Source organism: Blennius ocellaris, assembly GCF_963422515.1.
Source record: "Blennius ocellaris genome assembly, chromosome: 9".
Classification (NCBI taxonomy): Eukaryota; Metazoa; Chordata; class Actinopteri; order Blenniiformes; family Blenniidae; genus Blennius; species Blennius ocellaris.
The window spans coordinates 10,510,694-10,536,728 of NC_137658.1; the positions used below are offsets into that span (position 1 = coordinate 10,510,694).

Here is a 26,035-nt window from a genome sequence, read left to right on the forward strand (position 1 = left end):
AGATAGAAACATGTAGTATAAGAAAACACGACAGGCATGTCTTATTACTATGATAATACACATTTATTGTCACATTTACAACATATGAAATGACACATATAAAAATACATTTGTAAACGTTAAGAGCTTTGGTACCATAGCTTGTGATACAGTGATTTTGTGCATTTTACACTGAGCAACAAACTGCAACAGGAAATAACAAAAAGTGTTCTTTTAAAAAGTGGACTATATATTGTAAGTGGAAAGAACATCTGGATTAATGTTATTCAAAGCAACAACAGACTGAAAACATAATTTGTACACATGATGGATAAGAGGGTGTGTCGAGTACAATAGCCCTTCATATCTGCAAGCAACAATAGCTGCACAAGTCTGTACAAAGGCACTCATGTGTGCCATCTTGTGTTAAGGCAGTGATACGCTGTAGTTGATATTTTCACTTGTGAGAGTCACCTGTCTTCACAGAAAAGGGGATATCGTAAGCACTGTGGCAGCCTCATATCTAAACTCCCACACTGTGTTGATTATCAGCTGCACTATCCAGTCTGTCACGTGGAGGAAGTGTAAATCTTTATCATGAATAAGTACATGTTTCTTTCTAAATAAAGTGCAAATCTGGCACAGATCTATGAGTAAAGCCTACACAAAACAAATTATTTAAAGTTTGACAAAGTCAGTAAAATTCACAAATTAAAAATATTGACACTATGGCACATCAAACTAAAATGAAAATACATCTCACATTAAAACAGTGCATGTCTGCATTGTCTGTCTGCATTTCAGGAACCTGCAGAATATAACTGTACACAAGGTAAGGGGAAAAAAATGCTAAATAGATTAAATTTCCAACTTTTTATCTGATCTTTTTTTTTTGTTTGCCAGTGATTATCACAGATGCAGAAATCCTTTTTGATTGTTAGCAATGATGTTACACTGTTACGCAAAACATACAAACAACTTTTTCAGGGGAAAAATAACACCCGCTTGAATAATCTATCAACATATTTTCACCAATCCTTGTGGACAGTAATATTTTGGATTCTATAACAAAAGCTAAAAAAAGGCAAAGGGCTAAATGTATCCTGGTGAGGAACACATGTCTTATAAGGCCTCTTAAGTGTCTTGCTAATATAAAAATGACAGTAATCACGTCACTACTTAGTGTAAACTGAGTGTGTAGGAGTGTGAGTACCAGTTTATATTATGACAAGATTCCAAAAACTGACTAACAGACTTAATGATATGCTTCATATAACTGCTACTAGTGTACAAACTTCACTTCTTCTTGAGAGGAAACACACAGATTGGCCGTCTCATTTCGCTACATTTTAGATTTTCTCTTTTTCAAGCGAAAAAAAAAAAGAAATCTCCAAATCCTCTTCTCTTTTCTCTCTTGAGGGTTCATACTTGAGGCTACAGGAAGCTGTCTTCTACCTCGGGCGTCCCGGAGGAGCCCAGCAGGGCGTCTCTCTCGCTGGTCTCCTCCAGCCGGTCCTCCTCTGGAAGAGTGTCGGCCGTGTCCTGAGACGTGGAGTCCATCTCCTCCTCCAGAGCCAGAGAGCTGAAGGGGGGGGGGGGGGCACAACCTCACGTCATGAACTCACTCATTCTAATTTTCTTCCGTTCAACAATCACAGGTCCTTGTTTTAACATTATTCCCATTTTCACACATATTTGTCACATTTGCGTTATGAGACAAAACATTAATGAAATCTCTTGTTGCACTGTTATTGTACTAATTAACATATAAACAAATATATATATATATATATATATATATATATATATAAAATGTACATCTGTTTTGTTTGACTGTCAATTACTCACTTGAAGCCTATAACTATTAATTATGTAAGATGAAAGCGTTGTGTAACAAAACACTTCGAGGCATTTTGATTTTAAAACCTTTTGCCTAGTTTTTTAGGGTCTGTGTGGAAAATGACCCAGTGATCCTGAACAAACAGTCTTTCTCTGTTTTCTACGTCAGAGGAGGAGGAAGATCTCAGACCCAAACCACATTGGTGCACGTTATTTCAAATATTTAATGTTATTAACGGTGACCATGAGCCCATCAGATTTGAAAGGATCAGCAAACACTGAACAGTGGATCATTGAAGTAGAAAAATACAAACAAAAGAAAAATTCAATCTTCCATTGAATAATAGATGAAAAAAACAACTTCAGTTTATTTAACTAAACATCCCTAAAATGTCTGCGGTTTAAACCTTTATTCCTCAGTTAAAACCTTTGCATGTTTATATAGGCTGCAAAAACGTGTTCAACATAATGCAGCTATTGTCTCAGCTCAACATCTGGATGAGTGGGTGTGTGGAGGGGAAAACATAGTCCTTGCTCAACTGATACATGTCCCTCTCTTTCGTGTGCATCGAGCACGTCTGCAGAACGTTTACCTTGATGGACTTTCTGACGGCGCGTCAGTGAAAACCTCGTCGGGCTTGGGGTCTGGGATGGGAATGATGTACTCGTTGCATGAAGTCATGGCTTCCTGCACGTCGGCCTCCCTCCGGAAGTCGCCGGGCCTGGAGCTCTGGCTGTAAGGCTCCGGAGGGGAGGAGCGAGGGATGAGGGTAGGGGAGCCAAAAGTGGAGTTGGCGATCGGGAAGGGCGAGGAGAGCCGGGGTTTGCTCCGAGCAACGGCTGGGTGATCGCTCTTCTGGAAGTTGTCACTGACTTGGCTGTATTTCTGAGTGAAAAGAGGCGGTTTGGTGATTAGTGCGATGTGGCAAGTGCAGTCTGGTGAACTTTTGAACTGAAGAGCACTGGATGAACTGAACGCTGTCGTCTATGTAAAGCTGCTTTCTTGGCACAGCAAAGGTACAACTATATCAGTTTCTGAAGCTAATGAATTCAAAAACTCCTACAGGCACCACGCAGGACATCAAACACCACAAAAAGATGCCAACAACGCATATTTCCGCCTCACCAATTTGTTAACAGAGAACAGCAATCACTTTTTGTATTTGCCTGTATTTTAGGATAATTTTGTTGTTGTTTTTTTGTTATATTCAATAGAATCTAGAAGTGAAGTTGCAAAACAGGGACACTCCCCTCAACAAACTTGTGACAAAATCTGGTCAGCAAAAAAAATGAAATGCTTTCAAAAAGCAACAAAGTCGTCAATTGAGCGAATGTTTGGCTTATGTGTTGTGGACTACTACAGAAAGGATATAGTCACTAAGCAGATAGAATAGCCTCCTTTCAGACGGTGTGTTCAGTTAGAATGAGCAGCGACTGCTGCAGTTGTTCGTTTGTGGAGAAACGAGCGCCGCCATCAAAGCCCTCAAGTGCAGAACAGAAGCAGACGAGACGGTTTGAGAAGTGTTTAGCCGCGCAAATTTCAAATGAAACTAAATGAAGGATTACTGCAGTGCCTCTGAATGAACCAAACACAAAATGTGAAAAACCTTCAGAAGCAACAAATCGTCCTAAATGATTTTCCTGTTCACAACGTTCCATCTTTTTAACTTGTTGTTCTTGTTCGAGGCTCTTAATAAATTACCAGCTGGCAAAGTAATCCCACCTGCAGTGCATTGGATTACTTTTCATTTATTGGATGAATATTAATAGCGTCAGTGAGAGAGCAGAGCAAACACAACTTTCTTTTTTTCTTTGTTTCATCACGAAGGTTGCGATAGCATAAAATGAGAACACTCAAGAAATATCTTAGTATTCCATTGCCATTTAAAGCAATAGATTTAATTCAATTCAATTCGATTCTGAAAGCTGAATAAGATCTTAGCAGATCTTCAGCCTGCCATAAGTAAGCATAGCCACTATATGTCTACAATACACATATATTTACCTTTTTGTAGCTGTCCGTCAGCATGTTCCCCACGCTGTGAACCAGCGAGGAGAACTCTGGCCTTTTCTCAAACTTCTCATCCCAGCATTTCTTCATTATCTCGTGGCTGTGGCACAAGAGACGAGGGGGAGTTTGTTTCTTTTTCTGACATAGTTGTGACATACAAAGAGTTGATGAAAAGCAAAACGTGGCAGAGTGACCGAGATCCTTACACTTCGTCTGAGGCGTGGGCGGGTTTGGCCATTCGGTAGCCCCTCTTCAACGCGCTGTAGAATAGTTCGTTCATGGGCAAATCAGGGTACGGAGTTCCACCTGTGGAAAGAATTCCCGAATCATTCAACGAGTAACCCAGAATGTCGTGAAAAAGGGCTGGAAATCTAAATTACATCTCAAACCAATATGAATCAAATCCACTGCAGATAAGGTGCCCCTGTTGCAACCCACAATCTAGCATGTTACATAAAATGACTTTATTGAACAACCAGAACAAAACTGAGAACTGAGTGCATAAATCACATTTGGTTTTGAAACACAGCACTTGTTCTTATCCAGCTTTGCAAGAACATGGACCCATAAAGTTCTGTGAGCATCAGACACAGACGTGGCAGCACAGAGGAGCTTTGGTGATCTCTCACAGAGGCCGAATTGTGTTTGTTCTCCAACTCTCCAGCTTATGCTACATAGGCAATAAATTGTCTTCTTTGTTGTCCTGGTAGTTGCAAAAAAAAAAAAAAAGAAAGAAATCGTGGGAAGCATGTTTTTCAAAGAAAAAAAATTGGAGCTCACAATACCCTGAGCAAGGAAATGCTGATTTTGAAGCCTGACTGTGGCTAATACGATTTTGACCTCGTTCGAGTCTTCAAACAAGCTGGTATGCTCTCTCAATCAGACATGGAATTTGAAATTTGCCAAGGCCTCATTTTAGACACATATTTTTATCATTTAACATTTAAAAAAGAAGCATGGCGTCCCCAACAATGTTGTGAAGAACAGAAAGAGATGAGACAAATTCCTTGCATTGGGCGTCCTTGCACGTCACTCCTGTGCTGCAGTTAAAGCTTTTTCAGTGTCTGAACGTGTTGCCATGCGTATGTTTTTTTACTGACCCAGTGTGAAAATCTCCCAAAGAAGGATGCCGTATGACCACACATCGCTCAGGGTGGTGTACAAATTATGGAAAATACTTTCGGGTGCCATCCACTTCAAGGGCAGGAAAGTCTGAGACAGAGAAAGAACATGGCAAATTGGGAAAGAAAGAGCTTTTTAGAAACGACACACTTAGCAAGGTGATCCACTTCCATAGTAGATTGATTCAGAATCTATCTGACAGGATGTTATTTAACTGCAGTCAAATAGATTAAGTCCAGATTAATTCACAATGGAATCATTCAGAGCCAGTAGGTTCATCTGGGAGCCCACTCACGCTGCCTTTCGAGATGTAGTTGGAATCGTGCACGATGTCTCTGGCCAGGCCGAAGTCACAAATCTTCACCAGCTTGCCCTCACAGATCAACACGTTTCTGGCAGCCAGGTCACGGTGGACACACTGTGGTGGAACAAGAGAAGAGGAGTCACACCGGCGATCGAATCGAGCGGCCAGATGCACACAGAGGTTTACTTTCTCCACCAGAACTTCACAAAAGAAGTAATTGGCCATACAACCACTGAATTCTATTTTTGCTAACATTTTCTGTACAGAACAAACTCGTGTTCCTGTTTTATTTTTTTATTTTTTTATTTTTTTAAAAAGGATCAAACTTGGGCCGACCTTAGGATACTTCAAATTTACTCAACGATGCCCTCTAATATTATTTCCGCTGTATGAATAAAAAAACAGAAAAAGACACATTTTTAGATAGGCTTTTAGCGCTTTAAGCAACATACTTTTTTCATCTCTCCTGAACATTAAATAATGATAATGATAAATATTTCTGCCATGTTGTAAATATATCTATGGAAAAAAATGTAAACAAAACAATTGCTATCTTAATAACTTTCTGCGTCTCATAAAGTGGATTTCACATGACAGCCACACATGTAGTATATATGCTGGTTGTGTGAATTAGGTTCCATTACTTAACACTGGGAAGGTAAATTGGGAATTATTTCTTCAGTTGCTCTTAAAGCAAGCAAATCTACTTATTTTATGAGCAAGCTAAATTCAATGATAAAAAATGTGTATATAAGAAGAAATCCTTTCACAAAGCAGTGTGAGCATTGTGCACATGCTTTCTTCTCAAAGATTAAAAGGAAAAACGTGGGAAAAGGCATCCCACTGAACCCCATAATTATTTTCCTCTGCTGTACTGCACAAGGAGAGGTTCATCTTTCTCCGAAAGCCACTCTGAAATTGTCAAAAGTTAAATATTTGAGGAGGATGTCGTACATTTTTGGAGGCGAGGAACTCCATCCCCTTTGCCACTTGGTAGCTGAAGCCCAAAAGATCATCATATGTGAGACTGGTGGAGTCGCTGATCACCAAGTCCAGCTGGTGGCCGCCTGAACGGGACGAGGTGAGAAGACCAAGAGAGGAAGAGCAGAATGTGGTAAACACATGATGAATGAAGACACTGTGGTGTTGTCAAGGGGAAACTCCACTTGTCCTGTGACCACATAGGGTGAGAAGAGGCTCATGCACTTCACGGAGCGTAGCGTATGTCTCTACATACTCTGTGGCCTTTGATTACGAGCTGAACTCTGTTGATTTATTTACAAAACTGAAAAACAAATAATGTCCGCATTCGTTGCACTGCTGATTTACGCAGCTTCAGTTTGAGCAGATTTCCTTCTGCATTCGCATCAAGCAGACGTCTGGTGTCTGACCTTGCAACACACACGCTGCAAGCACGTTGAGTTCGTTCTGCGGTGTTTTCTGTCTTCATCACGCTGACGTTTTCATGCTTACTTTCCACAATAACGATGTCAAAGTCATTATTGTCAAAACTTTGAGTGACTATTGTCTTAAGTTGAAAAAAAAAAAAAAAAAAAAACGGGCTGGGGTCAGACCTTGCTCCTGATACAGGTCCTGCTGGTAGGGAGACTCGTATGGAGACGGCTGGATGTCGGCATATTTGATGTTGTCTATCTGCTCCTGCATGGGCACGTAGACAGTCGGCTCGTCTTTACTCATGTCCATGTAGCCGCCATCGCTCTCACTTCCAAATGACACATATCTGGGGGGGAGTGACAGCACATATTTATAAGAAATCCACTATAATGTCATGAATCCATATTTGTTTAGCAAATGAAATGCTTTATGAGAAAACAAATATCTTCAGCTATTTCTGTGCATGTTTATGTATGTGACAGCATAGATTTCTATTAAAGAAGCTCCTCCACATTGTACAAAATGCTCTTTTGTGCAGCTCTGAAAGCAGCCACTCAGTCTCTCACCCCTTCCTCTGACTGAGAGGAGTGCTCCCTCTTGAAATGAGACAGCCATCATCCTGGTTTTTCTCAGCATAGTACTGCAGGAAGGTGTTCTTGTTCCTGTGCAGGTAGTCCACCAGGTCGCCATAGCGACAGTGCTCCGTCACCAGGTACAGAGGGCCTGAAGACCACCGAAAGAAATCGTCACGAGAAGTTTCACAACTATTTTACTTTCACTTAAAGTACGGAATATGGCCCAGGCAACACTGTGTGGAGTTTGAATAGGGTGCAAAGAATTGAACGATGTGTATGTTGACCGTTTTTAAACAAAAATTTTAAACTTTTCTGCTTACAAATGATCAACTCTTTCACAGAGATGCATATCGAGTAAACATAGTGTTCACTATCGGACTTTATTATACTGAACAATAAAGACAGAAAACACAAAGTAATGATGAATCAATATAATGTGGGTCAGCCATATATTATTTCATCAGCCATAAGGAACTATTACAACTTTGACAGAATTGTAGTTCTTGGTATCTGTTGATCTCCGCGGTGCACCACGGATCTGCTTCTCCTTCGAGGTAAAGTGAAAAGGTCTAGTCTGTATTTGAAACCTCTCTTGTTCAAACTGCTAACTGCTTACTGCAAAGTATTTCATGTTGTGAGATCAACTGAAGGAAATTACAGAGGAATGGTGTATGTTTCCATGAATGGAGTGACCTGGTGTTTTCCTCCTCACTGAAGTACAAATAGTTTGAGGTAGCTGGACCAACAAAAGATTGAATTTTCATAAAGTTCATGTAATCATCCTTATACTCCTCTATACTCAAATGTAATCTGAAATGTACACTGTAAAAACTCAAACAACAATGACACAGCTGGTAAGTTTTTAACAGGCTTAAGAGGTTTTAAAACTGCAACAGCAAACACTACAGTCATAAAGATACTTATCACTGTTCAAGTGGACACACAAATATTTTCCCTTCATTGAATGCACCCATCTCTCTCTCTCTCTTGTTTTTAAGATAATTTCTAGATATTTTTCTATTTGTAAAGTGATTTCAAAGTTTGAGTAAAGAATAAAATTGATGTTGGGTATTGTCCATTTTATATCTGCTCACCATGCTTGGTGCAAGCTCCCAGCAAGTTCACAATATTGATGTGAGGCCCCAGGTGGCTCATAATCTTCAGCTCCGACATCAGGGCCTGAGTCTCACTCCGCCTGGCAGTAGCTGGATGGATGAGAGAGAGAGAGAAAGAGAAAGTGAGAGCTGTATACAAGTAGGGGTAGGACGAGGTGGGTATGAGAACAGGAGAATGAAGAATACAGAAAGCAGCACCAACTGTGTCTTTGCCAAACTGCTCGGTGACCTGCAGACTGAGATCTGAATCAGGCTGGCAACCAAACTAAAGCCCAGCAGGCTGCAGCTCTTTCCAAGTGCACAGGAATATGGCACCGGCGTCAAAATATTTGACAGCTACACGGGGGTCTGTGGCTCGTTTCACATCCACAGACCCCCGCACATGGCTTTCTACCATGTCGTCACATCACACGTCTTACATTTCAGCATCTTCACTGCCACTTTTGTGCTGGACTGCCAGTGTGTGAGACCGTACGCAGTTGCCTCGACCACTCTGCCAAACGCTCCTGATCCAAGAGTGCGACCTGAAAGACAAAGCAGGGCTCAGTGGGACTCAGCATGAATGGAGCACACATCAGACCTCAAAGGGAGAAGGAACTTTTTCTTCTTCCACCATAATATGGCTGTAAACAGGGTTTTTTTTTTCATTGTAATTTTTAAAGGGAAAGAAAGTCAGAAACCTGCTTGTAGCCGATTATGAAGAAGTTACAGATTGTTTGTCTTGAACAGAGGCCTGACTGAGCCAGCACGGGAAGCGCTCTGTTTGAAGGGGAGCAGCTGACGGCCAACAGCGTGTCATCAGAAATTGAAGTTTAAAAGGAGCTTTAAAATTAAAGACCAATGGAGCCGATAGGTTTAAAATACTCCATTCAGTATTTTAGTGTGAACTCAAAACACCCACAGCTCTACAACCACTTATTGATGGGTTCAGCTTCAAGTGTCGACTCTCATTCAGTTAATGAGCAAACTGATGACAATGATTCTGTTCAGACTGATTAAAAGAGATAAGGCCACTTATTTTTTCACTGTGCAAACTAAAGGCTGATTGATGAAAATGTCTTTATTTAAAAATGATGCAGTAACATTTCCGCTGATAAATCGTAAAGAAGTCGAATTAATGATTTGCAACCCTCCCAGCTCTGGAGCCACATGTGGGTTGCTCCCTGAAGCCTTCTTAAAAAATATATGCGCATAAACATTTATGTATTCACATGTAATTCACTGTTACACAACAGACACATTTTTATAAGGACTTTTATCTCCAAATTAAAAAGGCAAAATGGCTAGAATGTTTAAAAATGGCAACAGAAATAGGTTTTACCAAAATAATGGTGTAAAAAAAAACGTTTCATGTAATAACACCTTAATACTCACAGAACTTGAACCGCCCCCCTTAAAAAGAAATCCCCCCGCAATTCTCACTCTGAGTGGTAATTTTCAGACTTCCTGATGTGTTTCTCATTATAGGATATTATTGTTAACGACTGTTGGGAAATATAGGCAATAAAACGCCTCTCATTCTCGTTAGATGGTTTTAACTTTAAGTACCTAGCACTGCTGCAAAGTTATTTCATATATTACATTAGTCTCCACAACATTTACCATTTTGTGTGCTTTTATAAAATAATGAGTGGTTTTACCCTACACTCATTTAATTTTTTAATGATTTTTCCTCATAAGATATGTATAAAAAAAAAAAAAGCATCCATCTGACCCCCATAATCTCTGGCAAGTCGTCATTGTGTTCAGGGGACTTTGCCTGCCTCCGATAGTGAGTGGACTCACCCAGCACCAGGTTGTCCCGGGGCATCTCCCACGCCAGGTCATACGGCAGGTGGATGGGGTCCACATAGATGTACTCGTGTCCATCCTGGCTCACAGATTCAATCACCTTCCATCTGATCTCGTATCGCGGCTTCTGAAAACGCACACATCAAAACGACATGTTCGGCACAAGAGCACGGTGAAGGGCTTCATTTCAAGAGATTCATTCAGTAGGCTTGTTTTATAGTACACTAGATGTGAAGACAAAATAAAAGGGTAAATGTAAATTTTTTTACCTTCCTCCATACAGCGATGAGGATGATGATGGACATGATGATAATGACCACTAAGGCCAGGGCAGCAGCCAACACTGCCACCTGGGAGTACAGGGCTGCAACAACCACAATAGTGGAGAACATAAATCATTTTACATCACTTTAATAAAAAAAAAAAAAGCATTCGCAAAATGTTTCATTAGGTGCCTTTTAGATATGAACCATCGTTTATAAATATGATAGAAATATTTTTCCTCAATTCACATGAAGAGAGTTTTAACAGTAAAGCATTTCATCTTAAAACTTGGTTGCACCTTTCAAATTAATTTTGAATGATTCTTTTTTTTTTTATGTTTTGTTATAGACAAAATTCTTCTGTTGAAACTCACTGCTGGACACCAGTTTGATGTCCCTCCTGTCTACGAGTCCTGCCTGGTTGCTGCTCTCACAGCGGACGGTGACCCGCTGGGGCTTTTGGAAGGTCAGGCGGCTTCGCACCCAGCTGGTTTTCCGTGTCACATTGTAAGTGACGTTGGTCTGAATACTCAGCACCTCTGGCTCTGGGATCAAGGGCTGCCACACCGCAGTCTCGTTGCTGCACCTACAGAAGGCCGCCAGATCAGAAAGCGTCAGGCGGGGGGGGGGGGCAGTGGAGTACAAAGTCAAAGCAAATGAAACTAAATCTTCAAGTAAAATAAATGTGTGTGTGAGGGCAGCCCCCTAGTGTTGCCAGAGTGACACTCCAGTGATGAATTGGAGGGGGTGTGACTTACTTGAGCATGCTGTCACAGCTGTACCACTGTATGGTTGGGGTTGGGACCCCCTCAGCGATGCAGGTCACCAAGTGCCGCTTCTCCGGGAGGTGATGGTCCATCAGGTCTTTAATCTGAGAGGGAACTGCACACAAGGGGGTATAGAAGCCATAAATCAATGCCGACTGGGTCAATAAAACAAAAGCTGTCCTCAATTTCACTCTAATCCTCAAATACGATCTTTAAATTTACTCATCTTGAACACAAATACACCCCTCATCATAGCTGAATAGTTTTATCCTTTTTAAAACATCCCCTCACCTTGGACTTCCAGGTCAAAGGTCACCTGCTTTCTGTCGTCGCCGTTGGTAACAAGAGCAGTGTAAAGACCCTTCTGCTCCGTCCGCACCCTCACTAAGGTCAGAATAGTGACATACCTGATGAACAAAAAAACAAAACAGAAGAAAAAGAAACTCACTGCAACGTCTTTGTTAAACATACAGTAAAAAAAAAACTAACTTCCTGACAGTGTCCACAAAACTGAGAATTACAAGATTTAATATTTATAGCAGCAGCCACAGTTTTGTTTTGAAAGGATTGTTGCTTGGGGAAGTCTGGTGTCATTTTCAAAGAGTAGTATTTTAAATGGTTGTTTCTAATGTGCTCTATTATGTTTCCGTTGTCAAACAAACTGAAATAGCAGCAACAGACCATCAATCTGTATGAGAGCCACGCAAAAACAAAATACTCATTTAGCATAATGTATTTCTTTCTCTTTCATTTGTGCTGAAGAGCTTCGTGGTGTTGTTTATCACCGGGGCGTTTTTTTTCCATGTAGATATCTGATGTATCAGATTGATGGTTTTTTAAATACATATAGAATTGCTAACTCGTGATCCAGCATCTGAAATGTTGTTATGCATTTGTCAGAAAGACTTTAGTGAGTTGTGACAGGTATTCAGTGTTTATGGTTCCTGTGTGATGAATGATGGCATCCTTCCCTGCGGAGAGTATTGTGTTTCTCCCAGCGGAGGCCTTATCGGGTGATGAATGACGAGGGAGAGATGCCGATAGAGGTTGTCACCCCATCAGAGATCCACCGCTAAATGTTGAAATTCATCACAGCCTATGAGATGTTGGTCATCTCTGTGATATGCAGTGAGTCTTTAGGAAAATGGACGGCTGAGAAAAATACCTTATTTCATGCTCTTTTCTGATTATGATGGTTCTGTCTGTCCTGATGGTGCTGCCGTCTTTAGTCCAGTAAACCTGAGGGGGAGGGTAGGCCTCGATCTCCACTCTCAGCTCCACGTTCTCCTGGAGCATGCCTGAAATGTTTTGTGGCTGGGAAGGTCTCAGGTCCACAAAACCATTTTCTAATGCAAAGAGAATTGCACGTCATCAGCAACATCATGTACAGCATATTCCTTATTTCCACTGAATGAAAACCTCTGGCTTTTTGAGGCTATAACAGCAGGCAATAGAAAAAAAAACAAAACCTAAAATCAATGAAGAGCTACAAATGTCTCTTTTTTTGAAAAGCGAGAATGAGCAATCTCTTTAATTAAATATGCATTTACAGACAGTCCACAACATTAAAGCATTTTTTTTTTCGCTTTAATCAAGATTACTTCTTTAGAAGTGACTTTACCAATGACAGTGAACGAAATGTTGAACAGACAAACTCTTGTGGCCTCCTGGCTCCTTTCAACAGGGAGGATGGAGTTATTCAGGGCTCTCATAAACATAACACACCTCAGTGCAGATAGCATAAGCAGTCACAGACCCAGAATGCATTCAGTGATGGTCAGGAGACAGAGCATGGAAGAAAACGCTCAGCATGATGAACCCTACTTTTATTGGCTCTCAATCTACTGCAGGCACGACAACTTTGTTGACTTACTAGATGTTAATGTTCAAGTCCAATGTCAGTGACACAAACACTTGTACGCTTTGAATCTAAATTTAACTTTGCTGTGCCCCATGATTTGATGTTTCGGGGCATCCACACCAGGTCCGAGATTTATTTCACACTTTTTTCAACAGAAATAAACAGAGCTGATCTGTATTTCCTTTAAAAGGAACAGTTCCCCCACCTGACACTGCAAAGGTTGACATAATAAGCAGTCTACTCTATGTTAGCGAAACCCAATAATAAGCTGTGCTGCATTGGTTTGTTTTAGTTCTCTCTCTCTCTCTCTCTCTCTCTCTCTCTCTCTCTCTCTCTCTCTCTCTCTCTCTCTGTGTGTGTGTGTGTGTGTGTGTGTGTGTGTGCGTGCACGCACGCGCTCTCTCTCACCCAGCACCGTGATGTTCACGCTTGCTGAGGCCGTCTGGTCCTGGACGCCCTCGTGGACGTGGCAGACGTACTTTCCACTGTTGGCCACCGTGGCTTGAGGGAAGATCAGGCATGACCGCATGTTCATTGGAGACAAAACGTCTGTGAGCGGCTCAAATTCCACCACCTTGAGGAGAGGATGAAACAACCACCGGGGCAGTGTTTTAATATCAGATTGAATATCATTGACATTTCAGCAATTCCACTTTTCCTCAATCCTTAATGGAAAAACGTGCTGCCCTCCAGGTGACTGAGTGTTGGAAAACATTTTCCACAATAGGCGGTGTCCTCGTCCTGGAAAGCCACTGTCTTCCATATTTTAGAGCTTTGATTGGTCCTTATGAAAGACATCATGTCTGATATTGAGCCATTCATGACAATTAGCTGTATTGAGGCTGTATTTGAAGCATGCAGGCCTTTCAGGAACAGGATTTCACAATGCTGGTGTAAAATCACCTGCTGCAACATGGATTTCATGAACTTATCATAACAGTAAGTGTGACTGCATGATGTCACTTTCTACTGAATAAGAGATGACGACTGCAACAATATATGTCAATGAGCAAGAGAAATTATGTTTTCCTTCACAGAGATGCTGCCTGTGCCTTCAGGAGATAAGTATATGACAGTATCAAAGGTGTAAGCTGTTCATCGAGCTTTCATGTAAAGGGGAAAAAGCAGATGGATCCAAAATGGTGACGTTTTCTTGTATTTTCCCCAATATAGCAATTCACTGTTATTTGCCTGTTGTACCGATGACATGACATGACAACATGCAAAACACCAGAATTTCTTGTGCCAAACATGATAAAACAAAGAAACATGATCCTCACGTTCACAGAAAAAAAAGCAAAAAAAAAACAAGAAAAGCCACAAGCTCACAGCATGTGTGGTGAGTGGATTTCATGGAAGGATTAAAAACTGAGGTGTGTCTCGACATCTTGTTACGATTTGGCCTCAGTGACAAGGCCTTGGAGAGATTACAAAGAGAAAAGTGAACAAAAGAGCTTGTTCTTCTCCACTCCTACTCACCTCTCTGTTGGGGATATCCCAAGAAAAAAACACCAGCTCCACTCCGTGCACTGTGCAGTTGACCGTCAGCAGTTCGCCTTGCTTCAACACCGTCTTGGATGCGTTGATGTAGGCGTCGATAGCCTCTGGGACTGAAGAATATGCAGAGATACCCACCTCAATAATAATCACGACACAAGTTAAAACAATATATAAGATGTTGTGGAGTCTTTTTATAGAAATGTGAATCACATTTAATTTACATCTTTAATGGCATTTTGACAACACTGATAAAATGGAATGGATCACATTGTCTGGATCACATTTGGAGATGAGTAGATAATGATCACAGGTTCATTTAGGGAAGAAAAAAAAAAAACTTCAATATGCGTTACCTACCCACGATGCTGAACACGTAGAAGGCCTGAGATTCTTTCACCACGCTGTCCAGCTCCCCACGACACACGTAGGTCCTGTCTTCCAGAGTTGCCTTGTACCCCTCGCTGGGCACGTACAGCCCCTTGATGGGTAAGTCGGTGTCCTTCTCATACAGAGTGACGTTGATAGCCGGGTTGGTGACGACACAAGGGACGGTGCTTTCCTCGCTGGTCTTTGTTACCATGCCATGGGAGCTCTCAATGAACCACACGCTGGGGTCTGGACACAGACACACATGACTCAGATTCATTGTCGACCATTTGCTCCGTCCCAGTTGCAGACTGAGTCACTATGATGATCTTCACGTTCCAAAAGGATTATTTGAAGCGTGAATTTTTCAAATGAAACGCTCCAGTTTTCTCTTTACTTGGGTCAGTAATTTGTTACTTCCACCATTGACAATAAGGTGTAAGGTAAATGAAAAAGGTAAACAATCCCACCTGGGACAAACACGGCCACCTCCTTAGTTTCTCTTGTGTGTCCGTCGATGCACTGATAAACGCCTGTGTGCTTCCAGCTCACTCTCAGTAAGGTCAGAACACTGGACGAGGAGCCATTTTGCACCATTTCATAGTTCTGATGCCCGTTCGGAAGTTGTTCTGCCTGAAAGTACGGCACGTCATCCCTCTTAAACTCCCAGATTGCCTCGTCTGAGCCGGAGCAGGTGAGCGTGAGAGAGGAGCCCTCTTCAAGGACGAGCTCTTTGTCTCCAGGCGTGATCTCCAGGCAGCACAGTTCAGTGCTGAAATACAGGAGGGCTGCAGTTTGCACAACAGGGGGGGGGGGGTCAGAATGGAGGTCAAAGAGACGGCTGCATGAAGTCAAAGGTTAAATCAACAGTGTAGGACAGATCCTGCTTTATCTCTGAATGATGAGGGATATGTGGCGTCTGAAGCAGATCTGCAGGGCAGTAACAATGTGGTGACACACGTATTTATAAAAACCATTGAAAGCTTGAATGCATCAGTTTGACTTTGGATCGCAGACTGGACTGTTAATAAATAATTTAAAAAAGAAGCACTTATTAAAATGGTTTCCAACTTGGGGAGGCGGCACCAGAGATCACAGGGTGAGCCTGCGGCTTCACCTGCTCTCAAATTGTGAAGTTACATTTGCCCATATTGAAGTAAACCATAATTATATGCTGTCGAGTAGGTGTGTCCAGCATTTGGCTTCAGTGTGAGTTTTAGCAAATTTCAGATTAGAAAGGGGGCCCTTGGTCTTTCTTTGAAAACATTTAGACAAGCTACCAAAAATACTGTCTTTGCCAGTTAAAATAAAAAGTAATAATTGACGTGCGATGTTCAGCAAACGTTTATATTTTGCAGCATTGCAGCATTGTCCAAGCTTGGCGTCATACGCTTTGCTTCATTGCAAACTCATCGCCAGTATTCTTGTTTCACTTCCAGATTTTCACTTTTCATTACCAGACTGAAGCTCTTACCTGTAATCGTAACTGTCAGGTGGAGCGCAGATAGCGTCACCCTCCTCATGGTGGTAGCTTTTAAATCACTTCGCTCTGCAGAGAAACACAAACGTAAATGATACCAGTGCAACAATGTGCCATTTTTGGGGGGGACATATTGATTCTCTGACAAAAATCGTACCCAAAAATGTTAGAAAAGACCCATCAGCAGTGTTTTCTACTGCCCATGAGAGAAGATCTTGAGCAGGCCAATACGACACAGAGAATCAGGATGTTCTGCTTATACTCAGAAGAAGTGAACAAAAAAAGAGTCAGCTTGTTGTCAGGCAGGAGTCTTTCATGCCTTTGGGTCGGCACACTGAATCTGAGGTGCAAATGCGACTCACTCTGGAGGTACTTGATGCCTCGTTGCACCCGGACAGTGCAACAATGTCCGGCTCTTTTTGTTCCCGGTTCACCAGCATTCTGCCCACTAACAAACGGGTCACTGTGTGAAGCTCCGCAATGCACTCAGTGGCAACAATGCCGCCTGCGTCCGAGGTATTCTGGAGCCGCGCTGAGCCATCAATTGGTTTTGGCATAAACAAAAGTGAAAATGGGGGTATTCATGCAAAATGACAGAGGAGTGGACTTAATTCATTTGAGAGGTTGCTATGGTTTGCTAACCGGGTATCAAGTTATACACCAACGTGATAACAACAACCCACAATTGATTCAGTGCCTTTTGAGGTCAAAGGTGAATGATGATCGCCGTCATCCAATCACTAACATCAACCACGATTAGCAAAGACCTTGAAGTTGTAATTTCACAGCCCAGCAAGAGGCCAGAGGGAAAGATGGAAGAGGGGAGGGGTGGTTTGTTGTTATGTTTGGGATGGGGGTTAAGGCCTCGAGCACACGGACGTCTGGAAACAGTTAACGATGGATCACAGGCCTGTACGCAAAAGGGTGGGAAAGAGAGAGAGGGCGGAAGAGTGACTCTTGGGAAGAGCGAGGGTGGAGGAGGAAGAGAAGGAGTAAGCCAGTGGAAAAATTGTGAAACACTTCTTGAGACATCTTACTCCATTTAACATATTTATGTGATAATGCACTTGAATTTTGTTATCCCTATTTTAAGAAAGTGGGCTTTTTATCATCATTCAGGAAATAAAAAACATATGTTGAATATTGTATTTCCTCAGAATTAAAGCATTAGTTTTCCATGTTTTAAACAACCAATAAACAAATCTGTCAACCCCATTTTTTCCCCTTATATATCAAATTGTAATAAAGTTACAGGTTGTTTTTTTTTTTTGTTTTCCGGATACAGTTGATAAATTTAGCAGAAGTGGAGGCAGTGTAGGTGCTGTGACAAACACCAATCGAGCTCCTCAACCCAGATACATGTTGTCTCACTAAATTAACTGCCTTTGGCACTTCCGCTCCCAAAACGAAAAGCTCAAAGCTGAGTTCGCTCCAAAAACATGACTGGTCCATTTCCTCCCCCGCCTCCTGGTTCCAATAAAAAGGGGTGAGCAAGACACACACACACACACACACACACACACACACACACACACACACACACACACACACACACACACACACACACACACACACACACACACACACACACACACACACACACAGAGCAACCCAAAGTGAACAAAACTTTTTTGTGTCTGAATAGTAGTTCCTATACAGACAAACATTCTCACTGTCACATAGTGAATGCTGCATGCGCTCAGTGTATACACACACACGTGCCCAACCCCCACCATGCATACATTACACACACACACACACACGCACACGCGCACACACACACACACACACACACACACACACACACACACACACACACACACACACACACACACACACACACACACACACACACACACACACACACACACACACACACACACACACACACACACACACACACACACACACACACACACACACAGACCTCTCCCCTCCTTTCTTTCCCTGTTTGTCACTGGTGTCTGTACAGTTCACGTTCCCACAGTATTCCTCTGGAACTTTCCCAGGCCCGCTGATACACTTGGGACCCTGCTTGTGATGACGGTAAGAGCGGAGGGGTCACCTCTCCCCCAGGGGCCCCAGCAGCAAGCGACCCGGGCTCGTCCATTGAGGAAGAAATACATCAGCACTCAACAAGCACGGCTGCCCACTGCATCGCTGAGGATAAGTTTGACTGACAGACGCCAAACGTAGTAACACCAAAGGCATGTGCCACTTGGCAGCATGAAAGGGTCGACAAATCTTCTTGCGACCAATTGTGGCCGTCTTACTGATGTTGATGTTAGAAAAAGAAAAACTGCACTGTAAGGGCTGCTGCAGGATATTAACATTTACATCCAACATGAAAAAAGTGAAAATGTTCCTACTTTCAAAAGGTTGCTGGTGTTTTTATGAACCTTCAAAGACCAAGGAAAAATAATGTTTGGCTACTGCAATATGATAAGGTTTAATGTTGACCAGTGGACAGTGGGGTACTATGAACACAGGCCTTTGAGAGGAGCCTAACAGAGGAACACACTGTGTTGGATCACATACCTAAAATATCCAGAGCACCACTTTATGCAAGAGTTTGGAGATTTAACACTACTACATAGAGATTGAGATTGGATATTGTGCTGCAGGAATTCTTAATGTTAAATTCTGGAGTGAGACAACAACTTGTAAATATTTCCCCCCAAACAACTGCTACTCTCATGGAGATTTTGGGACAGTACTGTTTTTTGTGGAAATAGGGAAAACGTTACGTTAAGATGTGTCAAAGAGGTCAGGACGCTCATCAGTGTGCCGGGAAGTTTTGGCCAAAATTCAGGGAGTTCAGTCAAAGCACTAAGAAGCAGTTTAATCCCTGAACCACAAGACTGCTCGTCATTTGAACCAAGAAGACAAGAATCATTCAGTAAAAGAAACATTTACGGTTTCAGTCAAGTGGTTTTTGGTCTGAGGATGAGAGTCCGTAGAGGACCCTCAAGAGTTAAAAAAAAAATATATATGTTTTTTTAACTGAAATTATTATTTTTATATTTCTAATCTTTGAAATAAGATACTGCATTCCTTTGGTAATCCTGGAGGTCTGAAAAAAAAAAAACAGTGTTTATGTTAGTGGTGGCACAGTAATCGCCATGAGGGATAAATTGTTATCACTCAGAATGAGTTTTCTCACAGATGCTGGGAATTCGGTGGCTGATTGACCCTTACCAGTTTTCATAAACAACCCAGCTATGCTCCGAGTGTCACCAGCTAACAAGCAAGAAAGCTATACAGTCGACCTCAGCGGGATACTTGCAGCCCACGCTCGGCTTCAGGGTACTGCTGGGGTGTAAACGCGAGTCCCTCAGCAGCCTGTAATCCCACTCCTGGGATTATCTATATATACTGTAGCTGCATGTTTCAGTTACACACATGGCAGTGATAAAGCAGTCCTGGATGAGGTGGGAACTGCTGTCAGAACGGCGTTTGCAGCCAAGTGTTTGCGTGAGCGTACCTCGAGGGAGTTAGAAAAGTTTGGAAAAAAAGCAGAAAGACGTGTAATCTATAACAAAAGGTTGAACAGTTTTCAATAAAGCTTCTCCAAGTGCAGCTGGACTTCCTGGACAGGGAAATTTTCTGGTCTTGGGTGGGTGTAAGGCAGTGATGCATCACTGACACGGCACGCCGTCAAAACCACTAACCAAATTCTTACAGAGACAACAAGAGACGCCACAATGAGTTGAGCACCAACTACGATAAGTCATCTGCAAGCAGAAAAAACTATTGAGATAACGAGGTGCACAGAAAAGGCATAGTGTCAAAATAACATACGTAATAATGCGTAATCAAAAAAGGATAGGGATAAACAACAAAACACAATAGGGATCAAACCCAAAGACCAGTTAGGCCAATGACAAAGCATGACAAACCATCAACTGACCACAAGAGCCCTGCACTCAGCAGACACTGGAAATAAAAGAGCGAATGAAGCATGCAGACATGAGGAATATGGGAAAGGCCACATCAAAGTTTGGAATGGGACAGCAGAAGAAACACATGCACTCCAACACACACGCACATGCACACACACGCACACACAGACACACACACACACACACTTACATCACAGACACTGATGTTTACGCTGCTGAAGTGTCCAGGAAGCTGTGATCCGCAAAACAAACATTTTTTAACTTAGGAGTCATTTCTTTCCAACGCAAACAATTATAGCTCACATCTGAGTGAATTGGAGCAGCTATCATTGACACGGAATGCTTTTTTAAACCACGCACTCTCCCCTATCAGTAGACAAGCATCAGCGCAGAATAAATGCTCTTGCCATATTTGTCTCTGATTTTTAGAAAGTTGCCAGGTTTTCTTGACAAGTCTCTGAACGGCAGGACATTTGGCAAGCTCTGTGGGAAAAAAATGACCCAGTGTGCCTTTGTTTTAACAAACGTCCATTTTTATCACTCGTCTTGGACCGACCATCCCCCCTGAGGGAAACCTTCTGGTCCCTCAGCAGCAGACCCATGATGCACTGTTCTCACCCAAGGCGCCCTGAAACGTCCACCGACGTTTCAGGTCGGGTGCATGTGCAATACATTTAATGAGCTGTAACAATGATTAATAAACTGTGAGTAAACAAAAAAAATAAAAAAAAATCTACTATGGTCCCATTTGTGCAACAGAATATGTGATTTATAATAAAAAGGAAATGTTCAAGTAAAGTCTGTTTATGGAGCCTGTTTGAATCATGAGAACTGTAAGTGCTGTAAATAAAGGCAAAGGAATGTGGAGATTTGTTTCATTAAAAAAGATTTAGATTTATTCAATTTTGAGCCACTTCAATCATACACATGAATGATCTTATAGCAAATTTCTTTTCTGCTTTATGACACACTGAAGCTTTAACATTTAAGTCTCATTTCTTCCCACATTCACTCCCATTTTAACCGTATTTTCAGTTTCCATCATCAATTCAATGGAACAACCGTGTCTTCAGCAATTGAATGCATCATTAAAAGTATCAACTAATAACTAACAGTGCTTTATTCATTACTAACAGGCCGCTGTCATCAACAACAGAGAATGAACCAAGTACGTATTATCCAGGTTGAAAGAATCAAAGCAATCATCTTCTTTATTTTCCATATGTTGCTATTTCATACGTCCACTCATGTGCCTCTTAATGATACACTCTCTCATTTACGAGGAGCTCCAGTCAAACAAGACCCATGTAATTCTCTCACATTTCTCCACTCTAATGTGTCATGTTTTTGGCAAGCATGAAGCATTTCTGGGACAGATTGAGACTGTAAAGTGGGTTTAATCTGTTATGACAATATCTTGCTGAAATTAATAGTTTGTCAAGATTTGTGGCTCGCTTCATGTGACCCTGAACCAGATTTCACAGTCACACAGCAGGACGTTGAACTGCACAAAGTCATGTAACAGAGCACAACAACTTGTAAGCTGTAACTTAAGAGCCATCTCAAGTCTGCATCATCAGCACTTCAGACAAAACTACAGTTGTTTGTATTCATGTATCTCCAACTGGTTTCTTTCAGCGCAGTATTTGGGGATAGAGCTTGTGAGGTCTTATCACTGGAACCAAAGCGACTTTGTACTCATGTTGGGGCAACACATGTTTGGGAAACTGTGGATTTTGGTTTGTGCCCTTTCAAACAGAGCTGTAAATGCTGTTTGTGGTGGCAGGGGGGGGGGGGGGGGGGGGGGGGGGGGGTGTAAAGAGCTCCTTGGTGAATCTTAAGGCTCTAGCATGGCTGCCTTTGCTGTGGCTGGTCTTTGATATGACTTTAATGATTTACTTTTCTTCCCTCCTGGGAATGTGAGTCAGATAAAAATAATTAAGATAATAAAAGTAAAAAGCAGCTTTTGTCATTTAAATCAAGCCATTTTTTCAAAGTAAACTCCTGTCTACAAAAGGTCTACTCATAAGGAATACAGGTACAGTATATGAGCAACACTATATCTTACTGCACTTTTCTTTTCTCATGAGACCTCTCCACTTAGACGAATAGTGATACCTTCCTTTTCCTGCTGTCTCAACATACCTGGTGAGTATAAAAGCCCCCAGCCTCATGAGAAACTGTCATAGTCACACATCCACTCCCTCCACTCTTATATATACTCACCCCCAAAAGGAAAGAAACAGAAACAGCTGAATACAATTAGGACTGACTGGCTCTAAATTCCACCCATTTCCCTAAACACAAAGGAAGCAGAAAATTAAGAAAAGTCCCAGGGAATCACAAAATGAGGTGATAATTTATTGTATTTGTGCAGCTCTGGCATTTCATTCTAATCTTATGAAAAGTTCACACAGCAACTGTGTTTTTACACACGAACAGAAAAAACGGCACAAAATACAACTTGATCTCTATTTGCAACTGTGCAGAATATTGTTATCTTGTATGAACAGCAGACTGTTTTTCTTTGTCTTCCTTTCCCACTGCACTGTATCACCAATTCCAATGTGGTTTTTGTTGGAGAGAGGACAGCACAAAGTCAAGTGAGTAAGCATAGTGCTTTAAAAGACTCTGATGGAGAGCAAAACTTCCTGTTGAAACTCTGTACGGTCCCTGATGTAACTATAGTGAGGAAATCACAATATTTTACTTAATTTATGCCCATTATAAACAGTTGAGAAACCATTCCCACCACATAGAGATTGAGGTAATGCAGCAGGAGCAACACAGCAATAATATTATGTACAATGCACAGATTCAACTGGACTAGACTGACATAAGCTTACGCCTGATGTAAATGTGAAAACAGACAAGCACAAGAATGAGGTTTGATCAAAATTTTAAAAAAAATGCGACAAGCACCATAACACTGTTCTGATGTTTAATAAATATTAAAATACACACGTTTTTTCCAAACTTCACCAGTCCATTTGAATGAAAATTCTTTGTGTTTCACTTGGGATTCCCCTCAGCAAGTTTGGCAACAGAGTAAAATAAAATAAAAAACATCTAATGGAATAAAATAAATGCTTCCCTCGTCCTGCAGGAGTGGTTTTACTTCCTGAGTGACGATAAGATGCAGCTGCCTGTCAGCTCTGTGTGAGTGGGCGGGAGAGAAACAGGAGGGAACAAGAGGGAGGCCAGATGGACAGGCCGGCGGACAGGATGCTTTGTTGCAGCGCCGCTTAATGTTCTTCATTAATGACTCAACTATGAAATCTGTACATGGCTTTTAAAAGAACAGGTGACCCTACAGAGGACCGTCAGACTGGGTTTCATACACTGAGACAACAGCTCAGTTCACAACTATGAATGAAGAATTATGAGTCACAACACTGAGAGACCAACCAGGGACTGAGCAAGAACTGGTTTATATGGAAAAGATCCAATCATCAGCACACCCGATAATAGATGTACAAAAAGACACATGAACAATCCAAATATGTTTTCCAACACAATATTTTCATACAAATCCAAACACTGTTTCATGCGTTTTGATGCTGCGGCTGTTCAGCAGCTGCGTGTTCAGCTCGTGTAAAAAAAAGGATCGATCACAGGAAGTGAGAGTGGGAAGTGTTTCAAGACTTGCTGGTGAGTTCAAACTGTTACACATGAAAACCCTGATGCACATGTGAGCTGAATCAGACTCCTGGCATGTTTTTTGCATGGTCATAATGTGAAGCACATTTTCTCATAACGGCTGGCATGCAGAAAGTCCAGAAAGCCAGGAAACAGCTGATGACGAAGGATTAGGCCCGGGCCACGGGAATGGAGTCGACTGGGCTGCACAGCATCAGAGCCGGGGAGAAGCGCTCTGCTGCAGTGCATACCAGCAGCCTGACGCGCAGGGAGGAAAATCCCCTATGGTCAGAGGAGAAATTAAACTTCACTATGTTTTGAAAAGGCGGCAATAAAGATTTGTCAAAGTAAATCTTCTCCTTTCAAGAGTTTGCTGTGGAACCTTCTGCAGTATATGTTCAGCTGGTGGTGAAACTATGAAATGAATGCCATGCAGTTTAATACCGTTGATGGTAAAGGTATGACATGCATGCAGCTTTCCAGCAGCTCATCTATAACAACAGCTCCAGACAATGCTTGGACCGAAATAGCCACAAAGCAAGAGAAGATCAAAACCTTCATAAGTAGAGGAGGAGACAAGTCCGACATGACACACATGCCAACAATGATTTGATCCCAACCAGTGTTCACATAGAAGTTCTCATCAACAGATAAGTCACAACATACTACGCCGATTAAAGATGTGCAGTTAATAAACAAGTTAAATACCACAGAAGCAGAACACAGAAGGGAAGTGGGGAGGCTTTCAGGTGCAAAACATATGGTGGATTAGAGACACGCATGCCACATGTCCCAGCCATGAAATAGCTTACATTGCTATAATATAACTCACTCCAGGTACTAAACACTTCCTCTGTGATGAACGCAAAGTGATGAGTCAAGGGACTGTTTATGTCTGCACAGTTGTGTGTTACTCAGAAAGGACAAAGTCATTGGTTCATGAAAAGTTTATGTGAGTAATAAAAAAAAAAAGTGGCCAAACCAAAAACCTATAAATTTAAGCCGGACCAAAACAAAATTGAATTCGTCCACAGTACAGGAGAGTGCTGGTAACAGTGAATGATGGCGGGTCTGAAACACAACACAGCTTTTTAATCTGAACTCTGCGAAGATACGCGGATAAGATTGATTCTCATAGAATCATCGAGAGGGGAGGAAAGAGACTGATGGTTCAGCGGTGAGTCCCGTCAGTTCACTCAGGGTGACTGAAGGAGGCTGTATAAACAAACCCTTTAGCAGTGAAGCACAAAGTGGAGCGCATACAAACAGGTTGGCTATAAAGACCCGTGTGTTTGCGGGTGAGTGTGTTTGTGTTTGCGTGTGTTCGAGACCCTGGGACACCTTGTCAAGCGTATTCGCTCAGTAGGAAAATAAACAGTGTTAAAGTTTCAGTGTGTAAAGAGTGAAATGCCGTCTATGTACAGAGATGCAAAGCATTGCTGTGTTTGGTTTCTCACACCCTCTCACATTGTCATGCCTGTGTGTGTGTGTGTGTGTGTGTGTGTGTGTGTGTGTGTGTGTGTGTGTGTGTGTGTGTGTGTGTGTGTGTGTGTGTGTGTGTGTGTGTGTGTGTGTGTGTGTGTGTGTGTGTGCGTGTGCGTGTGCGTGTGCGTGTGTGTATGTACATGTGTAAACACTGAAGTCTGTGGGTGACAAATACCACAGACGGAGACACATTGACTATCAAACAGTAACAAGATCACACAAGACAGACTTGAGTGTCAGTCCCGACAACTTCGACCTGGTTATCGAGACGGTTCTGCGAGTCCAGTGATGGAGGGATGGGATGTATCCTCTCTGTGTCGGATGGCTATGAAATTACAAATCTGTCACAGTGGGTTTCCCCATGAAGACAAGGTGAATTTTCACCGCTTTGCAAAAACTGCACTCCACTCCTGCCAGCAGCTGCCAAGCAGCCGTGACTAACATTAAAATCCCAAACAGTGACGGAGAAGTAACACCTCTTACCTTTCAGATTGAGGTCACAGGGCTCTTCCCTCTCTGTCCAGGCAGAACAACGGAATCAGAGGAAAGATTTCCAGCCGGTTGTCTCTACAGGGGCCGCTGCTTCAAATGTCTAGATCCCGTCAGATGTTCAGTCTGAGGTTAATCTCTGCTGTCCCAGG

The 26,035-nt window shown here is 42.0% G+C and overlaps 1 protein-coding gene across 1 annotated transcript; it reads right to left on the reverse strand.

The window, feature by feature from the left end:
* Positions 1–56: 56 nt before the first annotated feature.
* Positions 57–26,035, reverse strand: pdgfrb (platelet-derived growth factor receptor, beta polypeptide). Its single transcript, XM_080502188.1, has 23 exons — positions 25,878–26,035; positions 16,363–16,437; positions 15,359–15,676; positions 14,880–15,137; positions 14,502–14,632; positions 13,431–13,596; positions 12,327–12,507; positions 11,453–11,568; positions 11,153–11,276; positions 10,769–10,980; positions 10,401–10,495; positions 10,126–10,258; positions 8,760–8,864; positions 8,320–8,430; positions 7,217–7,373; positions 6,830–6,996; positions 6,210–6,322; positions 5,247–5,369; positions 4,930–5,041; positions 4,036–4,135; positions 3,824–3,929; positions 2,412–2,704; positions 57–1,561 (listed from the first exon to the last, which is right to left on the reverse strand). Exons 2-23 carry the CDS (start codon positions 16,409–16,411, stop codon positions 1,414–1,416), a joined length of 3,318 nt encoding a protein of 1,105 aa, XP_080358314.1. The 5' UTR covers positions 16,412–16,437; positions 25,878–26,035; the 3' UTR covers positions 57–1,413.

Bases quoted from the DNA above. Each gene is read 5' to 3' on its own strand.
- pdgfrb (XM_080502188.1), bottom strand. From the start codon at position 16,411: ATGAGGAGGGTGACGCTATCTGCGCTCCACCTGACAGTTACGATTACA. The intron at 15,138-15,358 runs GTGGGATTGTTT...GTCTGTGTCCAG, and splicing joins GGTGGCCGTGTTTGTCCCAG to ACCCCAGCGTGTGGTTCATT. The intron at 10,259-10,400 runs GTAAAAAAATTT...GTGCGTTTTCAG, and splicing joins TCATCGCTGTATGGAGGAAG to AAGCCGCGATACGAGATCAG.